The sequence below is a fragment of the Papilio polytes genome, unplaced genomic scaffold, assembly GCF_000836215.1.
Source record: "Papilio polytes unplaced genomic scaffold, Ppol_1.0 DF822845.1, whole genome shotgun sequence".
Taxonomy (NCBI): domain Eukaryota; kingdom Metazoa; phylum Arthropoda; class Insecta; order Lepidoptera; family Papilionidae; genus Papilio; species Papilio polytes.
The window spans coordinates 2,853,772-2,874,674 of record NW_013526359.1 but is presented as its reverse complement, the minus strand read 5'-3'; the positions used below and the strand labels follow the sequence as shown (position 1 = coordinate 2,874,674).

Below are 20,903 nucleotides of genomic sequence, written 5' to 3'. Positions count from 1 at the left end.
TCCGTGTTTCGTTTGATGAGTGTGGTGCCGGAGGCCTAATTTAAGTCCCTTTCTCTTTACCATCCTTTTCTTATAAGGACAGGATGGGAAGAGGAAGTGGATTTGACGGTGGAGGTGACGCATTGGAAGGGGAAATGTCCTCTTTATGTGCGTCTTCTCCTTCGTCGGATAAGGGTAGGCAAGGCATCTGCAATTGCGGATGTTTGTGGGCAGCGGTCACTTCGCCATTTTGGCGGATTCAGGTTGCCGGGTGCTCGTTTGCCATCTTATTTTAATAAAAAAAAAGTTTGGCAACGTACCATCTTCCAGTAGCTCCAAATGTTACGGACATTTTGATATTATGCCAGTGGTCTGTTCTTGTGACCTAAAAGTTACGAAGACTACGTATTTCATAATGTTCTAATAAAATTGTTATGAAATAGGTCAACAGGATTCGCATCGTAGTGCAATTCTGTTATTACTATCTCAAACTGTCTTGCTCTTGTGCAGCCAAAATCAATAATCTTTCCTTAAGATCGATCCAAAACTCACTATAATCATACTAATGTTATAATTGCGAAAGTTTCTATAGATGGATGGATGTTTGTTAGAGTGTGTAGCCAAAACGGCTGAACGGATTTCGATGAAATTTGGTATAGGTGTAGAGGATAGTCTGAACAACATATAGGCTAGTTTTGTTTTTTTTTAATTCTACACGGATAGATTCGTGTGTCAAATCTTATATGCTGCATAATAAATACTTGCACCATTATAATTACATTTCCCTCGATACTTAGATCATGTTATTTTTTTTTTATAACATACGATGGCAAACGAGCAAGCAGTCACCTGAATCCGCCAAAATGGAGAAGCGACCGCTGCCCATAGACATCTACAATTGCAGATGCGTCGCCAACCCTTATCCGACGGAGAAGGAGACGCACATAAAGAGGATTTTTCCTCTTCCTATGCATCTCCTCCATCGTCAAATCCACTTCCTCTTCCCATCCTCTCATAAGAAAAGGGTGGTAAAGAGAAAGGAACTTAAATTAGGCCTCTAAATAATCTAAAAGGAACTAATCTAAACTAAAAGGGAATCAAATGTTTTGCGTTTAATATCATTACATCTCCCTCGATACTTAGATCATGTTTTGCGTTTAATACTCAGAACTTTAGATCAGTTAATTTGAAACCACATGGTTTAAAAATCTGTTAGGTGAAAGTATTTAGGGATACAATATTGATTGAGTGTCACTATCTAAGTAAACATGTATAAAAATATAAAAATGTGTCACAGATGGCTGGCTTTCATGTACTGAATACTCGTTCGTTACTAGAGTAAGTGCGATGTCCCACATTCCGTAACGCTTACCTCTTCACCCGATCTCAAAGGCTGTTGACTTATCTTTTGATGTGGTTTTTACCTCTGAAAATTACAGTCAAAAACTCTTTAAAATCATGATACAAATATATGTTGGAGTTTGTAGCCTAAACTACTGAACGGATTTCGATGAAATTTAGCATATATGTACATATGTAGAATAAAATCTCGCAGAACACAGAGGCTACTTTTGTTTTGTTTTTAATTCCACGCGGATGAAGTCGCGGGCGAATTCTCGTTTTCATATATTGTATCGAAGGAGTATGTTATCGAAATACCGTCTAAGCCTTTCATATTTTTCATTATGATTTGTGTCAAAACAAAACTGTCAATTTTACATTTGTAATGTCATTTTATAATTTTCACGATGCTGAGTAAAAAAATAAGTTTCAAAAACGTAAAAGCATATAACTGTTCATGTGTGCAAAAGCCAAAGGTCAAACCTTACTTACCTGGTTGTGATAATGACACTGCGGCTGTGGCCGTGCTGCCTTACCACTGGACGCCAAGAAGGAGTGGAACTATTCTATCCAATTATCTTAAGAAACGGGAAGAAGATCATCATAAACTAATAAAAGAGCTTGAAGATAATATGTATATTATTAACGAGGACATTGAAGCGAAAATTCGAGTACTAGCAGAGACACTACTCTGTCATATAAATCACAGTCAACATGATATTGATTGTGTGATTAAAAAGTACTCTTCGATACAAGGTGCGCTATCAATAGAAACTCGTGATGAAGCTTTAAGTAGTATCCAAAAACTTATCACTGAAAGAATGCAAGAGGTCAATAACTTTAAAGTAGAAGCCTTACAATTTGAAAAGGAACGTGCAAACAGATTGAGGAAGGCACTCCATGACAGTTTTAACAGTATCGTTGCGATTGGTCATACGTCTCCAAAGGAAGTGCTAAATGAATTTGATGAAAAGATTTATGAAATAAATCAACAGTTACTTAGTAATTGCTCAGCCTATCCTGAATTAGAAACACAATTACGTGCACAAGCGAATGAAAATCAAAGAAAAGCTCGTGCACAAATTAATCAGTTGTGTCTTGGAGTAGCAATAATACGAAGAGAACATAGCGCACTTTCCTGTTCGAGTAGTTCTCGTATTGTTCAAAAGCGAATAACAAGCGCTCATTCAAAAGAAACTACGGACAAATTACAACTCCGTCAACCTTCAATAAATACTAAGAAAAATAATATTTCTATAAAGAAACTAACAGAGGAATATCAAAAAGCAGTTGCAGATTTGTACTATGATTTTATAGGAAATGTAAATGTGTTATACCATCGAATAGGCGACGGTAAATTTATTCAAAACAAAATTTGCTGCAATAATCAAGCCTTTGATGAGAAACTAGAACATATAAGTCGAAATCGATTTTCGCTTACAACTATCAATTCAAAAATCGATTGTGGTGAAAATGTACCTGAAGTAAGCAATTGCATTAAAATGATACAGAATAGTTTAACGTCTGTGGGAAAGGAACTAAAATATACGTATACGCTTTTACATGAATCGTGTCACCTTTGGGACGCGCACATAATCCGAGTTGCCCTCGCTGAGAAACTTACTCTCGCCGCTGTCGAGGACCTCATCAGTAAGCACGACTCATTGGAACTTGCAAGTGAACAAGCCTTCAATATATCCTTCGAACAATTAATGACAGCGAGTGATGCCGATAAATTGCAATCTTTTTATGACGTTCTTCTAGTATTATTGAAGCAAAAATCAAACGAGTACATATACCATAGTGAAGCTGAAATCGGTCGACTGAACGAGCTCGTAAATCTCCATATCCCATTATCGAATACTGTGCAAGCGGAATTTGACTTATTCGTTAGTAAACATCCGATTGCTTCTTATCTAATTACTGGTAGTGAGGACAGTATTCAAGACACACGAGCACGTCTCTCCGGCTGCGATATGAAGCTAGCTCTCTCGCGAGAAATATTCCAAACGGAAGTCCAAGAGATAGCACTCAGTAACTGGAGAAATGGATTTCTTGAATCATTTCAGAACAATTTACCTTTACTTTCAGAAAAACTGGAACGTCAAGTTAATTCGTGGCTTAGTGAAAGATCTTTGCCTTTAAAAAAACGACTTGAACTAAAACTTATGTCGCTTGAAGTCCGCAAGGAACGTATAGCGGCGGCGCGTGATTTACGTTTGACGGAGATTCGTAGACACGAGGCTTGTTTAGAATCTCATATAGGAGCCATTAACAATTTGGTTGCTAGTTTGCCACAAGAAGTTGCACAATTTATTAAATTTGACAACCCTAGCTTGTACCAGATTTCTCATTGGTTAAACAGTATCAAAGCGGGAATGGAAGAGCTTGAATCGCCTGATGTTGACGTTGAAGTGAAGAGGTTAAAAATGTTGAGTTACTCGACACGACTGTCGCATCATAGGCAACAGTTTGATGAAAGTTTGTCATCAATAGTTGAATTGTGTAAGAAGTTTATCGCAAATCGAGTACAGCAGGCGAGAATCGCAAATGTTCAATACATATCTCATTTGAAATTGTTTAATGAAGGTGGTAATTACTCGGCACTGGAAGCTATGAAGATAACATCTGTATTGGTGAAAGCTGGCGATGCATTAGAGTCTTGTGTGACAAAGTCTACGGATTCTATGAATCAGCGTTGTCATGAACTACTTGCTGAAGTGGACCGCACAGTGCATTCTTTGCAGGTAATTACAGAAGAGACTCTAAAGGAAACGGGAAGGGGAGCCGATAAAAAGAAGCCACATGGTGCACAGCACGGCAAAAAGAAGTAATATTTGTATTTTTTTGAAGTTTAATGTTTAAAATATTTTTATTTCGGAAATAAACATTTAGTTGAATTGTCTCCGTGTTTTCTTATTAACAAATTTGATTGAAGCTCATGATCAACAGTTTTTATGAAAATATTTAATCACTCTTATAATTTTTTGGTTTCAGTTGGAGAATGTTCAACTACTGGACAAATACAATGTAAGAAACCCATCAAAAGGCACGTTGTACTTCGCGACAACTCATCTCATATTCGTCGATCATGACATGAGGAAGGAGACATGGGTGAGTCTTCTATCTCCCTCAAATTATACAGCCACATTTTAATGGATCATTGAATGACCGATGATTCTCTTTCTCAGATACTCCTTATGCATATCTCGTCAGTAGAGCGCCTCCCCATCACCACGACAGGATCACCGCTGCTCGTGCGCACTAAGACCTTCCAGTCAGTCTTCTTCGTCATCCCGAGGGAACGGGACTGTCATGAAATGCATCAGACATTACTGCGACTCAGTCAACCAGGTAAACTACTAAAAGAATGTTTCCTTAAAGAGGAAGAGATTTAATAGAATTCTCATTGAACTACTGTTAATCTGAATTTCTGATCGTAGTGTTTGGTGGTTTCAGTTCACATAGAGGAGTTATACTGCTTCCACTATAAGTCGACACCTGACGACTTGCCTAAGTCAGCAGGCTGGAACTTCTTCGACATCCAGACGGAGTACCAGCGGATGAATGTTCCTAATGAGCACTGGGTGCTTTGCAATGCTAATAGGAATTATGAGGTATGTAATTTGAAACAAAATGATTACTCTGTTTGTTATATTCGTAACTATATGACACGTGTCCTAATTGAAATCAAATGTGCTATCTCTATGTTGTCGGTAATGCAATACGTATCTCAGTTAAAAGAACTATTCTCATGTTGGCAACTCTGAGACACGTGTCTCTGTTAACATCAGATGTGCCGCTGTGTTGGCAATTTTGTGACACGTGCCCCTGTTTAAATCGAGTTATGTTGTCAGTTGTGCGACACGTACCCGAGCGAGGTGTACGTGCCGGCGCGCGCGAGCACCGCGGTGCTGCTGGGCAGTGCCAGCTTCAGGTCTCGCGGCCGTCTGCCCGCGCTCGCCTACCTGCACCACAACAAGGCTGCGATAGCGCGATGCAGTCAGCCTCTAAGCGGATTTTCTGCTAGGTATACTATAAAATCGCGAGTCGGTGACAGAGGTCCTACGTTGCAGCAACGTAGAGCTACAGGAAGAGTTCTGACTCATCTGGGAATTTCAAGTACTGAGGGTTCCGTTTGTTCTTTGGAGTTTCCGAAATTCTCTTTATAGCAATTGAAGTTGGCAATCGCGGGCGTTTATTAGTTCATATACCACTTAATACTGTCTACCCCAAAAAGCAATGTATCTCTGGAAGATATAAAAAATAAAAATTCGAATTCTTTTAGTCTTGAGTTTGATGATATTGAAATTAAATGTTATATTTCCAGATGTATGGAAGATGAACAGATGCTGGATTTGATACGACGAGCGAACCCGAACTGTGGTTACATGTATGTGGTAGACACCAGACCTAGGGTAAGCTTTTTGTAATATTTTTAGGAAAAGTACATTATTTAGTTTAGGAAATCAATTATTTTATAATATCAAAGATATTTTTGAAAAAACTAGCTTGGTATTTGAGAATTGTTAAATGCATTACAGATCAACGCAATGGTGAACCGCGCCGCGGGCAAGGGATATGAGAACGAGGCGTTTTACGAAAACATAAAGTTCCAATTTATGGGCATCGGCAATATACACGTTATGAGGAAAAGTCTACAGAAACTTGTGGAAAGTGAGTGATTTTTTATCTCTACTTGTAGTTCCCGTAATTGTGACAAATAAAAAAAAACGCTAAATCAACGTTTTCTACTCTGTGCATTTTATACTTTTTCTTTCAGCTTGCGAACAGAATACACCCTCTATGTCATCATTCCTGAGTGGCTTAGAGTCTTCAGGCTGGTTGAAGCATATCAAGTAAGTTAGGTGTTACTCATTTAGCTTCTGCTCGCGACTTCACCCGCGAGAAATTAAATAATTACAAATAATAAAGCCTATGTTACTCATAGATTTTATTTCTAACTAATCTATTTAAGTAGTTTTTGAGTTATTTCAATATATACAAATGTTTCCTCTTTATAATATTAACTAGTTATTCCCATGCGACTTCATCCGCATAAAATTATAAAATTTTTCTTTTATTGTTCACATTTGTCTAATTATCAATTGCAAATATCAAAATGACATGACATGATGACAAAACATGGCAACTTTGCTTCCTTGATGTTGGCAGCAACCGTCTCTTTCCCATATTAGGATTCTATCCATAATATTTACCCCCTAAGTTTAATGGTGTTAAAATATATAGCCTAAAGCGTGATGCAAGTGTAGGGCTTTTTTATTAAAAAAAAATATTCAAAAGTATGCTACAATTGGTGACATGTTAGGCAACAAAGTGTGTGTAAGGTAAGTATTGTGTTATGAGCGTGTGTTCGAGGTCGATACTGGAGACGTCGTGGTGGATAGCGAGCGCGGTGTCGTCGGGCGTGAGCGTGTGCGTGCACTGCAGCGACGGCTGGGACCGCACCGCGCAGGCCTGCTCGCTCGCCGCGCTCTGCCTCGACCCCCACTACCGCACTATTAATGGATACCAGGTCATATACCAATGTTATATCGCTGTTGCGTAGGATTAAAAAAATAATAAAAAATATGCAATATGTTTCTACGATAACGTAGCTTTTTAATGGACGAACTAATTTAAGTAGTATCAATCAATCGAGTAGTTCTTGAGTTACAAAAAAAAATACAAACCTTTCCTTCATAAAAGTATAGACAAGTTGTTGCGCGCAACTTCGTCCGCGTGGTATTAGAAAACATACGAACTATATAAATTACAAAAAGCTACTCCCTCGGGAACCGGACACCTAAGGGATGAAGCTTATCCCATGTATACTCCAGACTTTGTTTTATATCTGTGCCAAATTTCAATAAGATATGTTGAACTGTTGCAGAATGATCGAGTAAACATTAAAAAACTAAATTAATGAATCCCTCGGGAACCGTAATTTATCCCGGGATAATAAGTAGCCTATGTGTTCTTCCAGACTATGCTCTAAACCTGTGCCAAATTTCATGGAGATCCGTTCAGCCGTTTAGGTTACAAACGCTAACAAACATCCATCCATCTAAACTTTCGCATTTATAATATTAGTATGATGTTTCTCCGATATACGTTATCGGAGAGCTTTTTAATGGTGGAAGAACTAATTTCAGTAGCATCAATCAATCGAGTAGTTCTTGAGTTACTTATAAAAAAATACAAAACTTTCCTTTTTAATAGCATAGATGTAAATTTAAATATGAAAAAGTTTTGAAAATACTAATATTATACTAGCTTTCAGCTCAGTTCTTAGTTCTCGGGGGGTTTTAAAAAATTAAGTAGCTTTTGTGTTATCCCAGACTATCCTCTACTTCTATGCCAAATTAAATTGAGATCGGTTCAGCAGTTTAGGCTACAAATTTTAACAAGCATGCACCATCTAAACTTTTGTATTTATAATATTAGTAACTTTAATCATGTAAGATATTTTTTGAAAAAGTTTTTTAATTTCTATCGATATAAAATAATGACACGGATTCATTTAATTCTAACAAACTATAACTACTAAAATTCATGTTTTAAGAAAGATCATGTATTGAAATAAAAATATTTTGGGTGGAAAGAGATAAAAAATTGTTTCCGGTTCAAGAAAATGTCGATTTTATATTTGGTCGGATACAAAGCGTGTCGATTGTACTACATATACTTTCCATTTGAAAAAAAAAATGTATTTATATATTACGATGTGTTCCAGGCGCTGATAGAGAAGGACTGGTTGTCGTTCGGGCATAAGTTCGCGGCGCGCTGCGCGCACGTGGCGGGCGACGGCCGCGAGCGCGCGCCAGTCTTCACGCAGCTGCTCGACTGCACGTGGCAGCTGTTCCGCCAGGCGCCGCAGGTATGCACACTGACACTTCGACATGCATACTGATACACACGCAGATACTTCGACATGCATACCGACAGACACGCATACACTTCGACACGCAGACACTTCGTCATGCATACTGACACACGCAGACACTTCGACACGCATACCGACACATACGCAGACACATCGGCATGCATACTGACACACACGCAGATACTTCGATACGCATGCCGACACGCACGCAGACATTTTGGTAAGTACAGTGACACGCATACAGACACACAGGCGCGGACAATTTGACACGCACACCGACAAGCATACCGCCAGTCGCACAAACTAATACGCACGCTCTCAACACGCTGGTGCGCACGCTGACATGCACACACACACACTTTTGGAATCACTGATCTATACGAATAATATAATTGGAAAATCTATTGTGTAACACTAGTTTATGCCCTTAACTTCGATTGTTAGAAATAAAAAAAGAACCCTATGTGTTCCACCATACTATGTTCTACAACAATATCCCGATCCATTGAACCGTTCCGGAGATGCCTTCTAGTAAACATCTATCCATCCATCCATCTAAAATTTCGCATTTTGCGAACCTGACATGTTAACATTAAGAGCATTATTTTTATATTTATGTCCTCAATGCAGCGTTTGTTCCGTATGATCTTCGGACTAACTGGACCGATTTTAAAATTATGGGCTACATATTTTATAATCTGCGCTGTCGAAGTGGCGGAAGAGTATTTAATAGATTTTAACTTCCAGGCGTTCCAGTTTAACGAGAGGTTTTTGCTGACGCTACACGACCACGCCCACGCCTGCCAGTATGGAACATTTATTGGCAACTGCCAGAAAGATAGACGAGATCTCAGGTAAGTTATTATAATAATACCTTGTACTTTGTGGTTTTTAGCTGGTTGTTGATTATTGTTTGCGCTAGTGTATAACAAAGCACACTAGCGCCATTAGATAAATCTTTCCATTGAAATGGCGATAGTGTCCTTAGAAAGCACACTAGCGCCATTAGATCTTACTAATATTATAAATGCGAAAGTTTTGTAGTCTAAACGGCTGATCGGATCTCGATGAAATTTGACTTAGACGTAGAGGATAGTCTGGAAGACACTTACTCACTTTTGTTTTTTTTTTATTCCACGCGGGCGGAGTCACTAGCGAAAGCTAGTCATAAATAAATAGTTCCACTTAAGTGGCGCTAGTGTGCTTTTGTTAACACACTAGCGACGTTTTAAAGGTTTATTATTACTTTTTGTTTGTAGGTTGTCTGAGCGCACGTTCTCTCTGTGGGGCTACATGGCGAGTCACTTGAGCGAGTACAAGAACCCCCTCTACAACCCCAAAGCGCACCCCGACCTGCTCAAACCAGACCTCAATGCGCAGAGCATACGGTATGTATAATCTTACTAATATTATAAATGCGAAAGTTTAGATGGATGGATGTTAGAGTTTTGTAGCCTAAGCTGATGAAATGATCTCGGTGAGTCATAGATAGTCAGGAAGAGCAGGCTACTTACTTTTTTAAATTCCACGCGTACAGAGTCGCGGGCGAAAGCAAGATTTCTTCATTGACCTTTATTACCTGACATTGACCTTCAAACAGATTTAAACGGCTTATATTTGCTTTCCAATGATTTAGTAGTGGATGAAAGTTAAAAAGGGGGCAGGTCAACAGTCTAAAAAAATGCGTTTCAAAGAGAATACTTATCAAAAGGTGGTATGTAAGGATTGTAGGCAATTTAATAATATTTTTTACATATATTTTGGGCATTTGTCGCCTATATATGTGTGAATTATATGTAAATTGCTATTTTTGTCAGTTTCTGGCGCGGCATGTACTGCCGGCACGAGGGCGGCGTACACCCGCGCGAGCCGCTCGCGGACCTGCTGCCCGCCGCCGTGCAGCACGCCTCCGCACTCGACTACCACATCACATACCTCGCTAAGGTACACGCTAAGGCACACTACACGCTGGAGTAGGCCAAACTACATGACAATGTAGGGCAAACAACACACTAGGTAAGGCAAAATATGCCATGCTAGGGCAAATATAACGCTAAAGTAGGGCAAAAATCCTGCCAATGTGGGGCAAACAAAACGTTAAAGTAGAGCAAACAACAGGCTAAAGTAGGGCAAACAACCCGCCAATGTGGGGCAAACAAAACCCTAAAGTAGGGCAAAAAACGCCAAAATAGGGTAAACAAAAACACAGCCCACGGGAGTTTATTTGTGTAACAATTTTTACAATACAATTGTAATTTTTTTGCTTAATTTCTTATAGAGAATTTCGACGTTCAAGAATCTTCTATCAGGAAGAAAAGAGAAGAGCAGAGAGAAAGACTCGGCAGTTGTCAATTATCAGAACGGCAATATTGACACAGTTGACATTGAAACTAAAACTGAAAATCTGCAAATTGACAACAAGTAAGTATCTTTACCCTTGTTAATAATAAAATAATTAAAATAAACCTTTATTGCTGTTCCTAAAGTAATAATAAAGATTCTTTTTCGCATAACCATTGATTGTAGGATATCGTCTTAGCTCCTTAACGAGGAAATCCTGTGCTAAAGGAGCCAATGCTTTCCCTTTCTGGTACATTTCACAACAGAAAGAAAAAACTAAAATATCGAAGCCATATAAATTACAGTAAAAATTAAACTTACTAGTTAAATAAAATAATGCTTCAAATTTATTTATTTTATATGCCATATATCATCTTGCATATTTATTTTTCATTTATACTGGAGCAATATATTAGCGTAGGTTTTTAGTAATTAATGTAAAAGATTTTTCTTGCTGTTTTCGGTGCCCACGATACAGGCATTGCCTAGTGTAGGCATCACCAGATTAATCGTATATTAACCACAATTTGTAATTATCTTTTAGTTGGTATAACTGTTATTGTAATTGTTAATCTCTTGTTTTTCAATAAATTTATTTCTATTTATCTATCTTTTTCTATTTCCATTTCTAAATGTTTTTAAATCAGTATAATAATTTGTATATTAATATTTTTAGGTTACTATATGAGTCCAGTGGCGGCCTCTCGGAGCTAGAGTGCGCTAACCACGACCACCCTCTCAAGGAAGCTGCGCCCGCGAACAAGCCCAATAACATACCGCTTATCACCGAGGTATGGAAAATGTAGTTTTGTTACGTCATATTTCAATTGATTTAAATTTAAGAAGGAAATTTTCAACAATGTCGCTACTAGCGCCACTTTCTGGCACATTAGCGCCACTTTCGAGCACATTAGCGCCACTTTCGAGCATATTAGCGCCACTTTCTAGAACACTAGCGCCACATTTTTAGCACACTAGCGCCATGTTTGTAGTACAATAATGTCACGTTTTTAGCACATCAGAGATATGTTTTTACCCTACTAGCGCCACATCATTAGCATTATAGCGCTCCCAGACTAAATCCCCACGTCGCTGGCGTACTAGTACCATGATTTTAGTATTTTAGCGCCACGTTTTAAGTGCTATAGCGTCACATATCTAGCACACTAGCGCCACTAACGTTACGTTGTACAGAGGGTGGAGGACTCAGTGCCGGCCAGTTTGGCGGCGCTGGAGAGCGAGGTGCACTCGGTGGCGCTGGACTGGAAGAGCCTCAAGAACGTCACCGAGTGCAGCTGCTCTACGCCGCTAGACCACTACAGCAGGAAGGTAACATCTAATACTTCTACTTTATTTTTTTACAATAAAAAGTTACTTGATTGTAACAAACGTTATCTTAGACCAGTGTATTTCAAACTTATTTCTTTTACCGCCCCCTTTGAAAATTAATAATCTTTCAGCGCACCCCCTTTAATATAATTTCAGTGCAATTTAAAATACTATATAAAATAAATGAAATTACCAAATATGCATGACCCCTCTAACCTATATCAACACCCCTAATTTTTTATGGGGCCCTATAACGCCCCTCTAAAGGTTTCAAACGCCCCTGTGGGGGCGTTATCGCCCATTATATATTTGAGAGAGTGAGATAGACATAGCACAACAAATTGTAAGGAATGATGAGACATATTAGTCCATTTATTTATTTATTCTTTTTCACAAAAGTTAGTCAGACCGCTTCAGGTAGAAATATGTTATCTCAATCCTACAGGGTTTTGTACATGACAGTTTTGACGTGACATTCGTATTAATTCATGCTGTCTCTGTCTTGTGAGAGAGCATGAAAGGGATGACTATGTATACGTATGTGCACTGTGTAGCATCATTGCTGGGGCTGCGGGCGCTGCGTGTGCACGCGCTGCGTGTGCCGGCGCGCGCCGCTGCCCGCGCTCGCCGCGCCGCGCCACGCCCCGCTCTGCGCCGCCTGCGCGCCCACCACGCCCGCCACGCCCGGTACACGCCCCCCACACCCACACACCCATACACCATCATATAACATCATACAACATCATACAACATCATACACCATCATACAACATCATACACCATCATACACCATCATACAACATCATACACCATCATACAACATCATACACCATCATACAACATCATACTCCATCATACACCATCATACAACATCATACAACACTCATATACTAAAGTATGGATTGTGTTAACGAAGATATGCTTAAAAAGTGACGTTTTTCATCAATCCACCTTCCGCATGAAATGATAAAAAAAACCCTTTTTTTATTGTTTTTTTTTATTTCAAACGTATTTGTAATTTTATTAAATAAAGATTTTCCTTTTCAGATGTGGTAACACCAGCCAATTAGAAAAGAGGCTATAAAAAAAAATGCTACAAAGTATTTTTAATGAAGTAAATAAAAGTGTAAATATTATTTAAGGTTAACTGCATTTAATTTTTTAGTGAAGCGAAATTTATGACTTTAGAAATATTCAAAATGTCTTTCGGACGTATTTTGCTTTAAACTATTAGAAATGTGTTTGTATATTTTCATATAATCAATGTATAGTATAAACTTAAATGAGAAACCAAGAAAAGCATAATGAAAAAAATTAAGATGGAGGCCACCAGTACCGCGGCCGTTACGCAAAGGGTTGCTCATTGTCATAACTGGGGGTCTAGCACAAAAAATTGCGAGAATACATTCGTAACATCGACATTTATATAAGATTGGCGCAACGCCATATAAGGTACAATGTAGTAAAAACTTGAATCTATTTGGCAATGACGTTACGAATACTATATTGCAAATTTTCGTGCTAGATCCTCAGTTATACCTGACACTTGAAAACATATTGTTACTCATATTCTGGTTGGAAGAAAGACACATGTAGTTATGCGGGCGAATGATGCTGTTTTACCGACGTAAGAGCTATGACGTCACAATATGGCGGCTTATGCACATTCTTGTTTGTAATTTATTATATTTACTCATAACTGTTAATCATAAGTTACCTATATTATGATCTGGCTGCCATTTCAAATTACTAACTAAACGATTATTAGTATTTTAAAAAACATACATAATTGAACAATGCAAAAACTTTGAAATGTTATTGAAAACAAAAAAGGGGTCAGTTTTTTACTTGTACTTATTTCAACTTTTGTACCTTTTATATAAGTTGTATAGTTCAAATTATTTTGTTCCTAAATGTTTTGTATATAGTTGAATTTGTAAAATAAAATACAACATTATTTTAAGGTTATGTTGTTGTTTTTTTAATTCCCATATTAACTTAAAAATGTTTACAATTTACGATTAATAAAAAAATTCCTCGTTCCTTTTTCCTAACCAAAGTTATTATAAGATTTTTGTTTGGTAACTAGTTGGAAAAGGGATTTTCTTTTTTCCCTAGCACAAAATCGATTTGATCGAAAATGAAAAAAATATTCCTCTTTTACAACTACAACAAACAATTTTTTCCTAACCGGTTAGGTAACTGGTTAGAAAAAAAAAGGGCAAAAAAAAATAATATTTCAGTTAGGTTTTCCTCGTATAAAAGCATAAAACTTTATCAAATTCGTTAACAAGCAATTAATTTATCGTTTCATACTTTTATTTCCTCCAGTTTTATAACATTTCATAAAATGAAGTACTCGGGGCTGTTTCTATTTGCTTTATTCGCAGCAGTTGTTGGCAATGAAGATAAAAGTAAGACCCAAACAAAAGAGTATATTGGTATGGATGCGATACACGATGTTAAAATAGACAAGAATACGGTTATAACAAGAAATTTGAAATTAGAGAGAAAAGATCGACGAAATGGTATACTTCTTATTACTTACGTTACATAAGTTGGTAATTAAGTTTATCACGAGATTTTAAAAACACCCTATTTTATTTGTAAAAATATAATAAAAATAAAATCAAAATCGGTCCACCTGGTCCGGAGATATGGCATAACATATAAAAAATATACACACAAATTGAGTATCTCCTTTTGGGAAGTCGGTCAACAGTGGTAGTGCCCGCTTTAACATGTTAGCACTGCAGGGCCGGCACGCCTGGTGTAATACCACGACCACACAGAAGACAGGCGTGAAATGGAAGCAATTCCGTGTTTCGTCTGATGAGTGTGGTGCCGGAGGCCTAATTTAAGACCCTTTCTCTTTACCACCCTTTTCTTATAAGGAGAGGTTGGGAAGAGGAAGTGGATTTGACGGTGGAGGAGATGCATAGGAAGTAGGAATATCCTCTTTATGTGCGTCTCCTCCTCCGTCGAAGGGTAGGCAACGCATCTGCAATTGCGGATGTCTATGGGCAGCGGTCGCTTCGCCATTTTGGAGGTTTCTGATGGCCACTTGCTCGTTTGCCACCTTATGTTATAAAAAAAAATAATAATAATAGTCGAAAATCAAAAAAGCTTACCATATCCGGTCACTAATACTTTTGTTAAATCCAGCTAAAAGCAAGCAAGAAGAAAAAGAACTACACTGGTCGTACAGCGGGTTCCCTAACGAAGTCTCCCCTCATGTGGAACAGTTCAGAAAGAATATGACAGAGTGTTTAAAAGAAGTTGAGGCCAAAGAGAAGAAGACAGTGAGAAGATTATCACCGAAGAAAGACTCTCCAATACACGGCGAATGTCTAATCGCTTGTGTTTTAAAACGTAATGGAGTTATAAGTAACGGGAAAATTATTAAAGGTAAGAGAAAGGATAGGGTTTAGCTGACAGTTAAAAAATGAACTAAATATACTAGGATCATCTTCACCAGTCCACTATACGTCCCCACCGAGAGGCTCGGAGCCTACCCCAAATTAGGGTGACTAGGCCATAGTCAACCACGCTGGCCCAATGCGGGTTGGTTGACTTCACACATATCATTGAATTTCGGGAATCGAACCCAAGACCTGTAGATTAAAAGTCAAGTGCTAAAACCACTGAGCCACCGACGCTCCCATACTGTAATATACTAGGGAATATTTAAAAGTAAAAAAAAAATGTAGTAAACAATTTATTTTAACAATTACATTTACATAATATAAATGTGATGTCCACACTGGTTGCGTTGGCAACCAATAATAATAAAACGAGCTGTCATCCTGGAAAAGTGTTTTATTGTAATTATTTATCTCAATAAAGCATACGTAATTACTTAATACATAATTATTCTTATAATTCATCCATTTTGGTTAGATTTAAAATTTTAACAGATAACTTTTTTTTTATTTATTCATATCCAACAGGAAACCTTATATTACTGGTGAGCAAATTCTTCGCACGTGACACAAAATTATTGAAGAAACTAGACAAAAATGTTGATAAATGTATTGAAGCCAGTTCTAAGAATAAAGATGAATGTGCTATGGCATCACAATTAAACGATTGTACCAACGATTTAATGGCCAGTAATAAACATAAAATACTTCTGAATTATTAAAAAAAATATTTTTGAAATCTGTTTTTAATTTGACATTCATAAAGGTCATAGTCAAAGCTGGATTACTGCAAATTGACTTAACACATATTAAATTTTTTATAGAAATCAAAGTTATTAAAAAAATATAGAGGAAGCATAGTTGACACTTCACTTGAGACATTCTATATACAGAGTGATTCTTAAGGTAGAGGACCTCAATAGTTATTATTTAAAGGCAAAGTTTTGTTCGATATTTAGTTTAAAACTATTTGGCCACAAACTTTGCGTTTAAATGATAGCTATTGAGGTCCTCTACCACATTGATCCGTCAGTTAAGAATCACTCTGTATACAGAATGTCTCAAGTGAGCTATTGAGGTCCTTTACCTACACAAAACTGTGGATCCATCCGTTAAGAATCAGCCTGTATATTATAGTACTCTTTGCTTGAGACAATTTCCACATTGATAGGTTAAAAACCACATGTCAATATAATTAATCATACTTAATTTTTTTTTTTTTTTATAACATATGGCGGCAAACGAGCAAGCGGCCACCTGAACCCGCCAAAAAGGCGAAGCGACCGCTGCCCATAGACATCCGCAATTGCAGATGCGTTGCCTACCCTTATAGGACGGAGGAGGTGATGCACATAGAGAGGATATTTCCCTTCCTATGCAGCTCCTCCACCGTTAAATCCACTTCCTCTTCCCAACCTCTTCTTGTAAGAAAAGGGTGGTAAAGACTTAAATTAGGCCTCTGGCACCGCACTCATGAGACGAAACACGGAATTGCTTCCACTTCACGCCTGTCTTCTGTGTGGTCGTGGTATTACACCGGGCGTGCCGGCTCTGCAGTGCTAACATGTTAAAGCGGGCACTACTACTGTTAAGTTACTGTTACTTTTTTTGTGACACTGTTTAATTTATTTTATAACAAAGATGGAGCTTATTATTATTTTGTAAAATTGTTTTAAACATGGCAATAGAGCTGTTTGGAACAATTCCTGCCGCTGAGTTTCGTCATCGGACGATACGACAGACCGCCAGGTACCATCCTCACCATCTCGATGGCTGGCATTCCACAACCGTGCGGTTTTGGCGGAACTTTCTGCCCCACACTGCCGCGTTGTGGAACGGTCTGTCCTCGGCGGTATTTCCAAACCAATACGACTTAGGGTCCTTCAAGAAGCGAGCCTATCATTTCCTCAAAGGCCGGCTATGCAACTGTAGTTCCTCTGGTGTTGCGGATGTCCATGGGCGTCGTTAACCACCTTGGTGTTCACGCCGCTCGTTTGCCCACTTTTATTATTAAAAAAAAATATAAGGTCAGGAGTTGATATATAAAACTTGACAACATTGTACCTTTCAAAGAAGTTACCGGTGAAATAATGTTGTTCCCTACATCTAGCCTATATATTTAAATGTTCTTTTAAAATCATAGATCAAATCTTTATTTGTAGATTACAAGTCCATTCAACTCAACCACTGTGACTAATCTCTTTAGACTAGATTCTTGTACAGTACACTAATTTTATTCCAAAGTACCTTCACTTTTAATATCACTGTCATTTAAAGATCTACATTGATTTAGATATGCTATTATTTCTTTACTAGCACTAGATGCATCTATATCTCTCATAGAATTCAGTCTTTCAGTCACATGTCTTCCGAAGAACCAATACTGCATGTCAGATGGTTCTGAAATAGGTTTCATAGCTATAAGAAGATTGTCAATAAAGCTGACACATTTGTTTTTCTTGATTCTCATAGTAGGTGTTTTGAATTGTCGTCTAGGTCTATCTGTTCGTTTCCCTCGCTGCCTGATACCTAGCTTTATCTCTTCCATGTCTGACTGTGATTCTTCTTTCATCTCTATGTTATCTAAACTTGATAATTCCGGTTGCATTGATGGATAATTCTGAAAATAAAATTCATATTTTTATAACATAGTTTTAAATTGGACAAGTCATTTACAAAATTCTAACATTTTTCTTTCATCAAATATTTAACACCCTCAGCGCCAGACCCTAAGTGAGCATTTAAAAAAAACAAATTTTTTTTGTTGGAATGTGTTTAAAACTACATAACATATTATATATTGTTTTTCACCCACTTTTACCCCTTTTTTCCTTGGATTTTTATCCGTGTGACATTTAGATACATGTGGGTTGGGAAATAGTTCACTTGAAATTCATATCTCTCAAGCCACATACATAGTGTTCTAGACACTGTGTGAAAAAAGATACACATAGCACCTAAGGTGTTAAAAGATCACATGCAAAACTAGAGAAAGAAGGAGAAAGTATGACCATGTTTTTAACTGTAATGGTAATGTTTGGCAGGTCTCAACGATAGGTCAATTTAAAAACAAATTAATTGTTAGTAAAAACGCACCTCAAAATTTACATCTTCTCTTTTTGGAACCTCGCGTAAAAATTGCAATGGCTTCCATAACGGCCAGCAAGGTACATACACTTCAGCAGGTGATGTTGCAGTTTCTTTTGACTTGTCCACACGTCGAAGATTATGGTTGAAAGTACTTCTAATATTAACCCAGCGATCTCTGACTGATCGTGCTGTAATTTGTATTTTAATTGCAATTTAATACAAATCTTAAATAAGAGACTACTATATTAGGTATGTGGATAAATTAATGATTTACCAGAGTAACCCCGACCCAATTTTGCAGCAAACTCGGCGTATGCTTTATATTTTTGTTGAATTTGATGATTCGTGTTATTAAATGGTTTCCATATAAATTCTCTTTGGCGAACAAATTCAACCAATTCTAACTCCAATTTGCGCGTCCAATAACATGGCTTCCTAGGCATGTTTTATTTATAACATATATTTTTTTGTGTGGAAACTCTTAATACTATATCTATGTTTCTATTTTGTCTAATGTTTACAAAACATTCCAAACTGACAAATGATGACAATGACAGAACCAAAAAACAAAGATTAAGTCCCATGTGTCGGTTCAAAGAGTAGTTATAGAATAGACGAGGAAGATATATAACTTTAAACTGTCGTGGTTTTTACAAATATAATGTTCGTAAGATACGAGTTTCTTACCACGATTGAATTGTTTTAGCTCCCGATATTTCGGCACAGTTGCATGCGCCATGTTCACGGGCTGACTGACATGGCGCATGCAACTGTGCCGAAATATCGGGAGCTAAAACAATTCAATCGTGGTAAGAAACCCGTATCTTACGAACATTATAGACGAGGAAGATATTGAAAATCGATGTTTTGCAACAAAAAAAAAACAAAACAAAACAATTGGAAAATGAAAAAATGTATAGCAGTTAAAAGTAATGTATGGGTTTAAAATATTTTAAGTTAAAATCACTGTTGCATAAATAAAAGAAATGTTGCCCCACTAATATCGATATTTCTTATGACATTAATTGTTAATCGAGTTTGATTTTCGGTAACATCGTATTTTGTCAGTGTCAAAAATTATCTTATTGAAAATAATATTTACATTTTAGATAAAAATTAGCAAATGTACGACAATTGTCCTTTAGTTTTATCTAAATATACCAAAAACATCAAAACTAAATTAACTAATAAAATAAAAAAAATAAATTAACAGAACAGGACCATTTAATCCTTAAAATGAGGCAAACTCCAGGCAACGACACAACAAGAATAAAAGTGGTTAAGCAGAGCCATGAAACATGGAAGGCGATGTCTCGTTGTTTATTTATCTTCTTTATTGCAGTCTTCATACTAGTATATATTTATTTTTCAGTAATCTATGATTTTTTTAAAGTATTCTTGTTGTAAATTTAACCGTCAATTTGTAAAAATTAAATGCTTTGGATGCCACAGCATTTGCCTCAGTCTTTCTATATGCAATTATTTTTTTTAATCAACTCCAATAATTCAATATTCAAGAAAGAATCTAAAACTACACCTAGAAATACATGCAACCAATGTGCCAATTTGTAATATGTGTATTTTATTTGTTTTCTTAAAGCAGATATATTTATTTTTAGCGTTGCCAGATAAGATATCCGCGGTTACCACTCTACCTGTGTAATATTCCATTCAACTGGAAAGGAGATATGTTTTGCGGCTATATACGTAACGAACAGGATCTTGTTGCCTTATTTTGTTACATTCAAAGTTGTTTCTGATCATGATCCTTTGTCAGTTTACGTTTGAAGTCGTTATGAAATCAGGAATGAAAAGAAAATAATAAAAAAGTCATATTTTGATATGACAAAGCTTCGATATTTGCAAGCGTGGGCAAGTCATATATAGCAAACTAAAGATATAAAATTTAACACCGTTGAAGTTGAAATTCTTTCGTTTTATACACAGGTTAGTTATAAATTAATATGATAATATTTTTCTTTACCTATTTAATGTCAGTTTCACATGAGGGCGGAATATTATATTTTTGAGTCAAAGTCGTAGACAGTACAAGTGTTATTATTTGTACTGTTAGGAATAAAATTAGTACCGTGCTATAGAATTGGCGCAACTCTGGATTATCGGCATAAACGGCATGTCCCTAGCTGACAGCTGTCAATGTCACTAGAAGTATGGATAGATTGGCGCGTAACTTGAGTCTTGACGAGAAGTATTGCTCTAAGTTAAAAGCGACAGTATCAATTAAATAAGTTGTCTAATAGTACGTAAACGGAAAACAGGATATATGTAGTAGAGTTACACTAGTTAAGACAAATAGTGAAAATTTATTTGTGAATCTACTGAAAACTTTGAGGACAACTGTTTGTGTGTAAACAATATCAATACTATAATTAAATGAAAACGACACCTTCAGCATTGTTGTGTCGCGACACGTTTTTTAAGACGGGTTCCTATAAAGGAGACAGAGTCCATTCCTTGTCGCTGTTGAAATAAGGTACGGAATAGCAGTACCGTTC

General features: G+C 37.1%; 3 protein-coding genes across 3 annotated transcripts in view; 2 read left to right on the top strand and 1 right to left on the bottom strand.

The window, feature by feature from the left end:
• LOC106105546 (myotubularin-related protein 6) overlaps positions 1-13,646 on the top strand; it is a 32,878-nt gene extending 19,232 nt beyond the window's left edge. The window contains exons 2-18 of the mRNA XM_013285923.1: positions 4,318-4,434; positions 4,512-4,674; positions 4,780-4,937; positions 5,178-5,350; positions 5,651-5,738; positions 5,865-5,997; positions 6,104-6,179; positions 6,700-6,856; positions 8,057-8,200; positions 8,954-9,060; positions 9,466-9,594; positions 10,024-10,150; positions 10,485-10,627; positions 11,223-11,337; positions 11,741-11,875; positions 12,430-12,562; positions 12,923-13,646. Coding sequence (XP_013141377.1) covers positions 4,318-4,434; positions 4,512-4,674; positions 4,780-4,937; positions 5,178-5,350; positions 5,651-5,738; positions 5,865-5,997; positions 6,104-6,179; positions 6,700-6,856; positions 8,057-8,200; positions 8,954-9,060; positions 9,466-9,594; positions 10,024-10,150; positions 10,485-10,627; positions 11,223-11,337; positions 11,741-11,875; positions 12,430-12,562; positions 12,923-12,945 — 2,121 coding nt within the window. The 3' untranslated portion in view covers positions 12,946-13,646. The remainder of the gene's footprint in view (positions 1-4,317; positions 4,435-4,511; positions 4,675-4,779; positions 4,938-5,177; positions 5,351-5,650; positions 5,739-5,864; positions 5,998-6,103; positions 6,180-6,699; positions 6,857-8,056; positions 8,201-8,953; positions 9,061-9,465; positions 9,595-10,023; positions 10,151-10,484; positions 10,628-11,222; positions 11,338-11,740; positions 11,876-12,429; positions 12,563-12,922) is intronic.
• A 296-nt stretch (positions 13,647-13,942) lies between these two features.
• LOC106105547 lies at positions 13,943-16,553 on the top strand. Its single transcript, XM_013285924.1, has 3 exons — positions 13,943-14,403; positions 15,041-15,283; positions 15,826-16,553. Exons 1-3 carry the CDS (start codon positions 14,226-14,228, stop codon positions 16,017-16,019), a joined length of 615 nt encoding a protein of 204 aa, XP_013141378.1. The 5' UTR covers positions 13,943-14,225; the 3' UTR covers positions 16,020-16,553.
• A 255-nt stretch (positions 16,554-16,808) lies between these two features.
• Positions 16,809-18,920, bottom strand: LOC106105545. Its single transcript, XM_013285922.1, has 3 exons — positions 18,662-18,920; positions 18,394-18,575; positions 16,809-17,917 (listed from the first exon to the last, which is right to left on the bottom strand). Exons 1-3 carry the CDS (start codon positions 18,828-18,830, stop codon positions 17,531-17,533), a joined length of 738 nt encoding a protein of 245 aa, XP_013141376.1. The 5' UTR covers positions 18,831-18,920; the 3' UTR covers positions 16,809-17,530.
• Between the last annotated feature and the right edge of the window lie 1,983 nt (positions 18,921-20,903).

Bases quoted from the DNA above. Each gene is read 5' to 3' on its own strand.
- LOC106105545 (XM_013285922.1), bottom strand. From the start codon at position 18,830: ATGCCTAGGAAGCCATGTTATTGGACGCGCAAATTGGAGTTAGAATTG. The intron at 18,576-18,661 runs GTAAATCATTAA...TACAAATTACAG, and splicing joins ATTGGGTCGGGGTTACTCTG to CACGATCAGTCAGAGATCGC. The intron at 17,918-18,393 runs GTGCGTTTTTAC...TTTTATTTTCAG, and splicing joins GAGAAGATGTAAATTTTGAG to AATTATCCATCAATGCAACC.
- LOC106105547 (XM_013285924.1), top strand. From the start codon at position 14,226: ATGAAGTACTCGGGGCTGTTTCTATTTGCTTTATTCGCAGCAGTTGTT. The intron at 14,404-15,040 runs GTATACTTCTTA...TGTTAAATCCAG, and splicing joins GAGAAAAGATCGACGAAATG to CTAAAAGCAAGCAAGAAGAA. The intron at 15,284-15,825 runs GTAAGAGAAAGG...CATATCCAACAG, and splicing joins TAACGGGAAAATTATTAAAG to GAAACCTTATATTACTGGTG.